Source organism: Rhinolophus hipposideros (assembly GCF_964194185.1).
Source record: "Rhinolophus hipposideros genome assembly, chromosome: 20".
NCBI lineage: Eukaryota > Metazoa > Chordata > Mammalia > Chiroptera > Rhinolophidae > Rhinolophus > Rhinolophus hipposideros.
Window position 1 is genome coordinate 11,378,676 of NC_138066.1, and position 11,105 is coordinate 11,389,780.

At 51.5% G+C, this 11,105-nt stretch overlaps 1 protein-coding gene across 2 annotated transcripts in view; it reads left to right on the forward strand.

Moving 5' to 3' along the window:
- Positions 1-8,323, forward strand: part of KIF1C (kinesin family member 1C) — a 22,592-nt gene extending 14,269 nt beyond the window's left edge. For both annotated transcript variants that reach the window (XM_081030215.1, XM_081030216.1), the window contains exons 18-23: positions 432-526; positions 3,313-3,396; positions 3,813-3,999; positions 4,140-4,212; positions 4,896-5,507; positions 7,050-8,323. In XM_081030215.1, the coding sequence (XP_080886341.1) occupies positions 432-526; positions 3,313-3,396; positions 3,813-3,999; positions 4,140-4,212; positions 4,896-5,507; positions 7,050-7,733 (1,735 nt within the window). In that variant the 3' untranslated portion in view covers positions 7,734-8,323. The remainder of the gene's footprint in view (positions 1-431; positions 527-3,312; positions 3,397-3,812; positions 4,000-4,139; positions 4,213-4,895; positions 5,508-7,049) is intronic.
- Positions 8,324-11,105: the final 2,782 nt, after the last annotated feature.

An 11,105-nucleotide genomic window follows, 5' to 3' on the forward strand; every position in this document is an offset into this window, starting at 1 on the left:
CGTATCTCTGGGCTTGGTGCCTCTGAGGTCACCTGGAGTGAAAAGGGTGAGGGTGCCTCTTCCTGTCCCACCATAGACATTTTAGCTGTCCTTCGTAGGAAGTGGGCTCTCAGAGGGATCAGCCTGAAGGATGGTGGGAGGCTTGCAGCAGAGGGCGCCCAGCCCGCTGCAGGTTCTCTTTTCCCCTCTGCTGGGTAACCCAGTGACTGAGGACAGGCTTTGGAGTTAGGCGGATCTGGGCGCAAATCCCAGCGTCACCACTGCCGGCTGCATGCCCTTGGGCAAGTTTGCTTTACCTTCTGAGCCCCAGCTTCCTCATCTATGAAATGGGAATAATTACACTTGGCTCACTGAGCTGGATGAACTTGTGTTCAGAAGGGGCTTGGCGAATGTCTGGCACGCACAGAATATGTCGGCCATTGCTTCCCCAGGGTTGGTCAGGTAGACGTGGACATCAAGCTGACCGGGCAGTTCATTCGGGAGCAACACTGTCTGTTCCGGAGCATCGCTCAGCAGGACGGAGAAGGTAATGGCTGAGGGAGTGAGAGTGGGGTGGTGAGAAACGGGCCCCATGTTCCACCCACATACTGAATCAGGCACTGGGTGTGTAGCCATGGAAGAGGAGATGTGTCCTCGCCCTCATGGGGACTTCGAGCTCATGGTCAGCAGTGGGGGACTATCAAGAGCCTGGCTGTGTGCACCCACTCTGAGAATGCAGTCTGCAGCCAGGGGCAGGAACTAGACAACACTGGTACGCAGAGTGTGAGCTTTTGGTGAAGATCCTGCCCTCTTCCTTGATTTTTTTAGCCTAAAATAGCACCCTGGCCATTTTTTATGAAAGATTGTGTTTCTTTCAGTGGGCTATCTGAATTTATCTCTGGAAAACCTGCTTATCTAGCCAGCTATGAGCGCAACGGTTCCTGGGAGTTAATTGGCCTATGTATCCCTCTGGTTCCAAAACTTTCTGAGATTTTTAGTCCTTATATGGCCAGAGCAGCAAAAGGCTTTAGGAATCACTAGGAATCACAAGCAAGGGTGAAGGTAGTGGCCTGTCTGACATCAACAAAACAATACACGTGATTCAGGGTGTATTTTGAGGTCACCATTTTGTGCTGGTTCAGTCATTTTTGAAAAATGGAATGATTTGGGTTCAGTTAGGCCCAGGTGAAGTTGAACTCTGGGAAATGAGCTGGGCAGGGTGGCAGGAGATGTTACAAAGAGCTCTCTGTCAACTGGAGCCCATGCATTGTGCCTCACAAATCTGGAAGGATTGCCTAGCCTAACGCTTTCGAGGACACAGGAAAATAGGGCATGCAAGGTCAGCACATTTTTAAAAATAAGAAAAGGCACTATGGTGTGGCTTACAGTTCAGGTTTAAGACATGCCCGTTGGGCTTCAGTTGGTTCAGGGCCAGCAGCTTAATGCAGTCGTTCTGGTCTCGTTCAGGTCCCCAGTGGCAACAAACGCTTCCGGCATTGTGGGCTGGAAGCTGTTGAATCGGTTCAGCCCAGTGAGTTATTGCCGAGTTCCTGTTCTGTGGTTACCTCAAGCCATGTGCTGGGATGGTAGCAGAATCATCCAAGGGCCATGGAGTGAGCCCACCCTCAGGAGCTGAGAGTGTGTTTGGGGAGATGACAGACAGGCATAAAACTGTTGCATCACAGTAGAAGCAGCTGATGATTCTGTACCCCAGAGATTGGGAGCTCTAAAGGTTCAGTCCGTTTGGGCCTTTGTTCTTACAGCAGTTTTAAGACTTGACTAGAGACAGGCAGTGAGGAGGTGGGTACGAACCTAGAAGAACAGTTAGTATTGATCATCTATACTGATCATCTACTTTGTGCCTTTGCTTTTTCTCATGCAGCTCAGGTGAGGGAACTGAGGCTGTCAGGGTTTAGGGAATTTGACCAAGACCAACGGCTAGAAGATGGCAGAACTGGGTTTGAATATAGCTCTGCCCTAGGCCGCCTCAGTACGGATTGCTGTGGGTTCATGGACGTGGACAAGGCTGCCCTGGCCAGCTGAAGCAAAATCATCTCCTCGCCTGGCCTGTCCCTTCCTGACTTTAGATTACCTCCTGATTTACTCGTTTATTGTCTGTCTTACCAGCTGGAAGTGAGTTCCTTAAGAGCAGGAATTTTGGTTTTTATTTTTGCTGTATTTGTCTGACCTAAAATAGTGTCTGGCAGATAGTAGGGACACAGTATGTTTGTGGAATGAATGAATGAATTTTGGGTGCCATTGATAGCCATGCCATCCTCTCCTCTGCCATCTTCTTTTGTTACTGTTCTGGGACACAAGATAATGCCTTAGCTCCTTCTATCTTTTTCCTTTTCTCCATCGTTTCTGTCCCTTGAATTCGAGGTTACCTTCAAGCATCCACTTAGAAGTTATCACTTCCCCATAATCATTTCCAGTCCTCTGCCCCTAAGCTGAGTTCCTCTCTGCTTTTTTGTACTCCCCTAGTGTCAGTAGTCCCATCCAGCACTGCCCTATCTTACAATTCACTCTGGTTCTCTATTGCTTCTAATATAAATAAGAATTCAACGCTTGAGCTTTCAACCACTCTGTAAAGAAAGACTCCAATTTTATAGCTCACAAAAGTTGCTTGCTCAGTGTCCCTAAGCTTGCTCAGTGTCCCTAAGCTAAGGGATCCCAAAGATCCAGGCTCCCTAGCTGTTGTCAGGGCTCCCTCCATGACAACAGGACACCGCTCCTCGAGGGCTGGAAGCTGCCTCATGAATCTTTGTGTCCCACCAAGCAGCTTGGAGATTTGTACAGAAGAGACCTTGATAGATGTTCGAGTTGGCTTGACTTTATCTTGTCCTGTGAAAAAACTGATCTGTTGGCCGTGGCTTGAGACGATTAGTCAGGTGGCATTTTGCAAGATACTTTAGATAAGTGGGCTGGATGTATGCTGGAGGAATCCAGGTCAGGCCAGGGATAATATTAGTTGGAAAGGAAGGAATGGGCATCTGGAAAGCAGAAATGACAAGACCTGCTGACCAGTTGGCTATGAGAGACAGCCCCCTGATAATTAATGGTTTGTTAAGCTGCTGTGGGGAAGATGATGGGGAGTGAGTACAGAACCCCTGCAGATGCACTTGGGAATTTCAGCTAGGGTTCTAACCCTTCTTCTGCTCTTCCTTTCCCTTACTGCCTGCCACCAGAGGGGCCATGGCACCCCCAACAGGTACTGGGAGGGTGGCACTGGGGTGCATGTATTTTTGGGGGAGGAAATGCAAGATGGGAATCTGACCATAACTCCTCTCCCCTCAGGGTCTAATGCTTTCCTTTCCTCTCTTCCTCCCTCAGTGGTGGTCACCCTGGAGCCTTGTGAAGGAGCCGAGACCTATGTCAATGGGAAACTAGTGACCGAGCCACTGGTGCTAAAGTCAGGTAGAGGATGTGTTACAGAATGAGGGTTCCGGACATGGCTATGTATCGGAAGTGCCCAGGGCAGAGATTCCTGGGTGAATCTTAGGGCAGCACCCAGAAATAAATAGGAAACAGCATGGGGAGATGAAGGAACTAGAAAGTGAAGATAAAGCAGTCAGGTTTTGGTTTCTCTTACTGCCCCGGGAAACAGGAGGAGAATGCCAAGCTCCCCCAGTTCACTTTGGCTGTCAGGGACGGGGTGGTTGCTGTGTTCAGCTGGGGGAGCCTTGGCTTTGACTGCCCTCAGACGTAGGGTCATAAGAGAGATGGTGTCAGGGCCCTTGGGACTTGTGGGCAAGAAGACCCTGTATGCCTTGGGTGTGGGGGTGAATTTGCTGCTATGGATGAGTGAACCCACTTTTCCCTGCTATCTCCAGGGAATAGGATTGTGATGGGCAAGAACCATGTTTTCCGCTTCAATCATCCGGAGCAGGCACGGCTGGAACGGGAACGAGGGGTCCCCCCGCCCCCAGGACCACCCTCTGAGCCCGTTGACTGGAACTTTGCCCAGAAGGAGCTGCTGGAGCAGCAAGGCATTGACATCAAGCTGGAGATGGAGAAGAGGTATGAGGAGAGGGTCTCGTGCCCTGCGGCCCTGATCGTCTCTCAGGCCCCAGCTCCCAGCGTCCTCCCATTGCCAGACAGCCCACTGAGGTGATTCCAGAACCCCACACAGCTCTTCCTCCCTCCCTCCCCAACTCTAGGCTGCAGGATCTGGAGAATCAGTACCGGAAAGAAAAGGAGGAGGCTGATCTTCTGCTGGAGCAGCAGCGACTGGTGAGGGCTTGGCTGGAGGGCAAAGTTGGGCGTGCAGAGGCGAGCGATGGGCTGGTGGGCACGTGAGCACTAGGCCTGCCGTGCCGCAGCCCGACTCCGCTTTTGGTTCACGCTGTCTGAGCCAGAGTCGGGAGTGGACATGGGGACGGGTGGGGGTGGTGTCTAGGGGGAGACAGTGCTGAGAGAAATGTGACTCGGGGAGGACCCTCTGTGCAGGGAACGAGGGTTCCTGCCAGTTGACCAGGGCATCCTGGACTCCAGTCAATCCTGGGGTACCTTTATGATTTTTGCCATAGCTAAGCACCACCTGTACTATTATTTACTTAACATGGTTCTTTACGTGGGCTTACTTTTAAATGTTAAACCTTATCCTGAGCAGTGACACACATGCATGAAATCTAGACTTGATACAGCAATAGCTTGTACTTATCGGACATGCTCCCTGTGCCAGCTTAGTGTTCCCTTAGTGTTTGCTAAGTGTTCTCCACACTTAGCATCCATTACCCCTCATGATGTCCCCGTGAGGGAGATGCTGTTGTCATTTCTGTTGCATAGACAAGCAGAGATTAAGCAGCCCGTCCGACGCTTCGTGGTTCTGATGGGTGTTTCCGGTGTTGTTAGGACTCAAGGGCGTTGGGATGTCCTTAGCTCTTTTCCTGTTCGCTCTCTCTCTCTGGCCCTAGTATGCGGACTCTGACAGTGGGGACGACTCTGATAAGCGCTCCTGTGAAGAGAGCTGGCGCCTCATCTCCTCCTTGCGGGAGCAGCTGCCGCCCACCACGGTCCAGACCATCGTCAAGCGCTGTGGCCTGCCCAGCAGTGGCAAGCGCAGGGCCCCGCGCAGGGTCTATCAGATCCCCCAGCGTCGGCGGCTACAGGGCAAAGACCCCCGCTGGACCACGATGGCTGACCTGAAGATGCAGGCCGTGAAGGAGATCTGCTACGAGGTGGCCCTGGCCGACTTCCGCCATGGGCGGGCCGAGATTGAGGCCCTGGCCGCCCTCAAGATGAGGGAGCTGTGTCGCACCTATGGCAAGCCGGAGGGGCCCGGCGATGCCTGGAGGGCTGTGGCCCGGGATGTCTGGGACACCGTGGGAGAAGAGGAAGGCGGTGGCGGTGGCGGTGGCAGTGAGGAGGGGGCCCGGGGGGCCGAGGTGGAGGACCTCCGGGCTCACATCGACAAGCTGACCGGGATTCTGCAGGAGGTAAAGCTGCAGAACAGCAGCAAGGACCGTGAGCTGCAGGCCCTGAGGGACCGCATGCTTCGCATGGAGAGGGTCATCCCCCTGGCCCAGGTAAGGGGGGCTGCCTGTCTCCCCTTCAGCTCTCCCCTTTCAGAAGCTGAACCTCCTGCCGCGGGGTCCAGCCGCCTTCTCCCCCTCCTTTCAGAAATGTTGTCGACGTGTATCAGCTCTTCTCTGTAGTTGGTGATTGCCTGCCTCAGTCACCGGGATGTTAACTCAGTGCACATTCCTAGGCTCCTCCCCGTATCTACGGAATCAGCATTTTTGAGTCCGCATTTCCGATAAGTACCCAGGTGTTTCTGAGGTACAGTAAACTGAAAACCACTGATACAAAGTGCACAGTTTTTAAGCTACCATCTGATGAACACATACGTGAGCACGTACGTGTACGTTCTCATAGCCACCCCTCTCCATGGGTGAGCATTTCTTTTGTGGTAGCCGCTGTGCTGAGGGCTTTTCCTGGGTCACCTTGTTTAGTCTTCATAATAGCCCTGTCACCACCCCGTTTGCACGTATTCACTGAGCTAATGCTTGAGTGCCTACTGCGTACCAGGCATTGTGCTAGCTACCAGGGCTACACAACAGAATTTCTGCCCTGTTCCAGCTCGCCTTCTAATGGGGGGGGGGGGGCGGCGCGGGGGTGACAGGCAGCCAGTCACAACAGCTCAGGTTACTGACGGCTTACTTCCCCAAATGCAGCTCCTGCTCCTCTCCCCACGCTCTCCACTCCCACCCTCTGGCTTCCTTGCTGTTTCTTGAACTTGCTGGGCACATTCCTGCCTTAAGGCTTTTGCGCCTCCTGTGCCCTCTGCCTAGAATGCCTTTCCTGTGACAGCCTCATAGCTTGCCCTCACTTCCTTCAGGTGTTTCCTACAAGGTACCTTCTCAGTGAATCCCTTCCTGGCCATTCACTGCAGCCACCCTCCCTTGGCCTCCCACCCCCTTCCTTGTTCTGTTTTTCTCCATCTGAATGCATGTAATTTATATAGACTATATAGTCTATATGCTTATATATAATGTAAATAATACATAGTAACTTAAATATGTACACTTATATTTCACTTTTTATTGAAGTACAATGTATGGGCTATACTGTATGTTTTTCTTACTCGTTTATCAACTGTCTCACCCCACTAAAATGATGGCGGATAGTTTTCTTCCCTTTTCGTTGACTGCTACATCCCCAGGGCACATCATTTATTTAGCTGTATTTGCTGAGCACCTACTGTGCACCAAGCAATGTTCTAAATACTTTACGTGGTTTTAACTCATTTAATTGTTAGAACAATCCTACGCAATAGCTACTGTTTTTGTTGTCATCATCTTACATGTGAGGAGACTGTGGCACAGAAAGGTTACAAGCCAAAGATCCGGGCCACACAGCTGTGAATTGGCAGACCAGGATTGAGCTCTGACTCCCTGGCTCCCGGGCCTGCTCCTAAACCACTATTCTAGCTCCCTTATCTCCAAGCCCCTCTGGGGAACCCTTGACATCCAGCTGCTCCAGGGCCTTCTAACTTCTCCCAAACCTCAGGACTTGTCTCTCCTCATGTCGCTTCTCCTTTGCTCTCACCCCCTCTCCCACCCACCCAGGACCATGAGGATGAGAATGAAGAAGCCCATGAAGCCATCTGGACCACACATCCAGGGCCAGAGGCAGTAGAAGAGGAGGCCTCCAGTGACCGTGTGCCCTCAGCCCGGCCCCCCTCACCGCCCCTGTCAAGCTGGGAGCGGGTATCTCGGTTGATGGAGGAAGACCCTGCCTTCCGTCGTGGCCGCCTTCGCTGGCTCAAGCAGGAGCAGTTGCGGCTGCAGGGACTACAGGGCTCTGGAGGCCGGGGTGGGGGTCTGCGCAGGCCCCCGGCGCGCTTCGTGCCCCCTCACGACTGCAAGCTGCGCTTCCCCTTCAAGAGCAACCCCCAGCACCGGGAGTCCTGGCCAGGGGTGGGGGGCGAGGAGGCCCCAGCTCCACCCCAGCCCCCTGAGGAGGTCACTCCCCCAGTGGTCACCCCTGCCCGCAGGCCCCCAAGCCCCCGAAGATCCCACCGTCCCCGCAGGAACTCCCTGGACGGAGGGGGCCGATCCCGGGGAGGGGGTTCTGCGCAGCCTGAACCCCAGCACTTCCAGCCTAAAAAGCACAACTATTATCCCCAGCAGCCCCAACCATACCCAGCCCAGCGGCCCCCAGGGCCCCGCTACCCCCCATACACTACTCCCCCTCGAATGAGACGGCAGCGCTCAGCCCCTGACCTCAAGGAGAGTGGAGCGACCGTGTGAGTCTCACATTCTGGGCAGAGAGGGCCTGGTGGGGCCCCTTGCTGACACGAGAGGATGCCTGGGACACTGCTTCCCCAGAAGCCCTGGGCAGGAAGGCCCTAGAGATGACAGAGAAGGTCCGAGTAGGTGCTAGATGACTTGGGGGTGATGGGCCGGAGGCTGAAGGAAGGAAGAGGGCACGGAGTTGCCAGGAGCAAACCAAAGTGAAGGAAGAGCAATGGGAAGCTGCCTTGGGGCCACCCCTTGCAGGAGGGGGGTCCCACAAATGCTGCTATGGGTGGGGTGGGGGCTGGGGTGCTGCGTAGCCAGTGTTTGACTTTCTTTTCAAGTGGGGGCAAAGGGGAGAGAACCTAGAGTGAGGTGAGTTCTCTTCCCCGGCCCCTGTCTGTCTGTCTGTCTGTGGTGGTTTCTATTTCTAGGGAGGTATGGCAAGATCATAAGTCATTCCCTTCCCCTCCCAGGCCTCCTGCTATATTTGGAGGACCTGTCTGGTTTCTGGTTTGGCTGGGGTCCCATGAGGATGAGGGACCCTTCAATAAAGGATAGCAAACAGAGGGAGCTTCTGGCTCGTTTGTTTGGTTTTGATTTCTAATGAAGATACAGAGTAAGACACGCAGATCTTTAGTGAGCAGCTCTGACTTTTTACATAGGTATGTACCCACGCAGTCACCACCCAGATCAAGATACAAGAACATGTCCATTTGGGTTTCTTGACTTTTCAACATGAGGTCTCCTCCCTTCAGAGGGCATGACCCATTCTTAATTTCCGTTTTTTCATTTTTGCTTACCCAGTGTCTCCATCTCTGCCCTTAGTAGCATTGTCATTGTCCGGGACAAAGAAAAGAGGGAGGGATGAGAGGGGCGATAGAGGGAATAGAGGCCTCTGATGCTCAGCTGGCTGTTCCTGACAGGAAATGGAAGCGGGTAGGGGCAAGGACGCCTCCTCCCAAGTCACCAGTTTCCTCGGACTCGGTTCCATCTTGGATGTGTTCAGTGCATGTGTTGGTCAAACTGACTTGTACCTTCTGATTATTTTCATCCTGTTTGTTTCCTGCCTTTGGGCAAGATGCATGCAGTATTCCAAGCAGTATTTTGTGTTAAGACTTCAAGAAGTATGCTGCCTGCTTGTAATGTTCTGGCTTGGCGGAACAAGCCCATGGCACTGCCATACTGTAAAGGTTTTGCAGGTTAGACTATCCCACTCTGCTTTCACCATGTTAAACTCCAGAGCCCCCCCCACCCCCCATGGTTTCATCCTGTTCTCAGGAAAACACTTCCACCCACTTGAAAATTTGAGCTGCTTCTGTGCACCTTCCTGATGTCAGTCTTGAGGTGCAAGCAGCCAAAACCACAGACATTATTCCAATTGTAGCCAAACCACAGCTCTGGGCAAGGGTACGATTAGGGTTACTTTTGGTTTCTGCACCCTGATGCTGGCTACCTTTATTTTGGCACTTTTGACTGTCAGGTCTTCAGGGACCTGTTGACACTGACCCAAGATCTGGACAGTAATGAATAGTTTGGTGACAGTGTTTACTTGAGCAGTTTATAATCTGGTCAAGGAGACTAAATGTAAGCAAGAAGATCATAGAATAGGAAGTTTTCTGCAGGTCAGAGCAAGCTGAGTGGTACAGACAGTGCTGTGGGGGTTAAGATGGGAAAGATAGCTCATTAAAACAGTTGGATTGTTTTTCCCTGAAGACTGCCTTATGTAAATACCATTTTTACCCATTTCTCGCTTCCAAATCAGTCTTTAAAAATGTGAAGTTTAGATTTTATTCAGAGAAGTGCCTACTAATCTCTATCTGTACGACACACTTGCATGTCATCCTTAAAATAACCTTGTAAAGTAGGTCTCTTTTTGTCCATTTTTAAGATGGGAAGACAGGTTTGAGTAGATAAATGAGTTTCTCAACGTCACACAATTCTTAAGGAGCAAAGTTAGGATTCTAACCCAAGTCAACTTGACTGAAGCCCAGACTCCACCTCACGCCTTTCGGAAACCAGATACCACCTTTTATTCTAGAAACCATGTTGCCTTCTCCTCATGTTAGGCCTTCTCAAGTATTTCATGAGTCTGTCTCTAGTGTCTGGTCCCCTCCAAAGATGCCCTGTGAAGGAGTGAGAGCTATTTGTGGCCTTCCTCCAGCATCACGGGCAGCAGTCACTAACGACCTGCCAGTTTTCTTACTCAATTTGGACATGTCTACAATTTCACCCTTGGTTTCCTCGGAAATTGTTTGCTTCATTTCTTTCGAGGCCTCTCCTTTTGTTATTCATTTGGGCTTTTTGTTCTTTCACCTGGAATTTTTACATCTTGAGTACATTTGGGGATTCCAAGACTTTTTTAAAAAAACTTTTTTACATATACCTTTCTATATTTCTAGCTTTTAATTTGGTTTGGTTTGAAATTGTTCTTTTACCTTTTAAAGATTTAACATCAGCAGCTACCTGGTGACATTTTGGCTCAGGTGGATTGTGGGTAGGTTCTACTTACCATCGCTGCCATTCCTGCTGAATCACAAACTGCTGTCATCATCTAATTCCTTCATATGGAGTCTTTGAAACACTGGGTGTCACGGGCCCTGCTTCCTGTACCAGTAGAATTTTACAGAACACTCCCCAAGTCAGGCTGGCTTGAAGTATCCCACTTAACCTAACTTGGCTCACAGCCTCTCCCTGTCGCCTTAGGATTCTGTGCTGCTTCATAAACATCTCTGGTTCCCCCCACCCCTGCCCCCAGGTTGGCTTAGTGATCACCTCTATTCAGGTCAAAGACCAGCAGCTTCTGCCTCATTATACAAGTTCTCACCCCTACCACCCACTTCTGTCCCTCTTGAAAGGCAAGAGGAGACCATGGCATCACCTGGATCTAGGTCTCATCTAAAATTCTGGTCACCAGATGGGTGTTGTAGAGACTGCTGCTCTCAACCTTGAACAATTCCAGTTGCAGGAGCCGACCTGACAGCCTCTGCAATGAGGATTCCCACCTCAACTTCCCCCGTTTCCTTCTTGAACCTCCCCCTCCTCCCCCTCCCCCTTGCCCTGCCCCAGAGAAGGACTCTGGTTTTAGATACCTGGGAAGGCCTTGATCTGAGCTCTTAAAGCTGCTAGGCTGTAACTGGGTTCCTGCTGATACCCCAGACACATGGACTAGCCTGAAAACTTTTCATGCCTGACAAGCTGAACTTTAAAAATGACCATGAAAACTTCTGGGCGTTCTTGCAGAGCCTTCTCAGCTACAGAGGAAGCTCTCCTTTCTTTAAGTCCAGGGCCCCATCCCCGCCAGTTATGCAACCAACCTTTGGAACACATAACCTGGTTCTAGCCTGGTCGCTGATTAGCTGTGTTGCTCTGGGTAAGTCACCCACC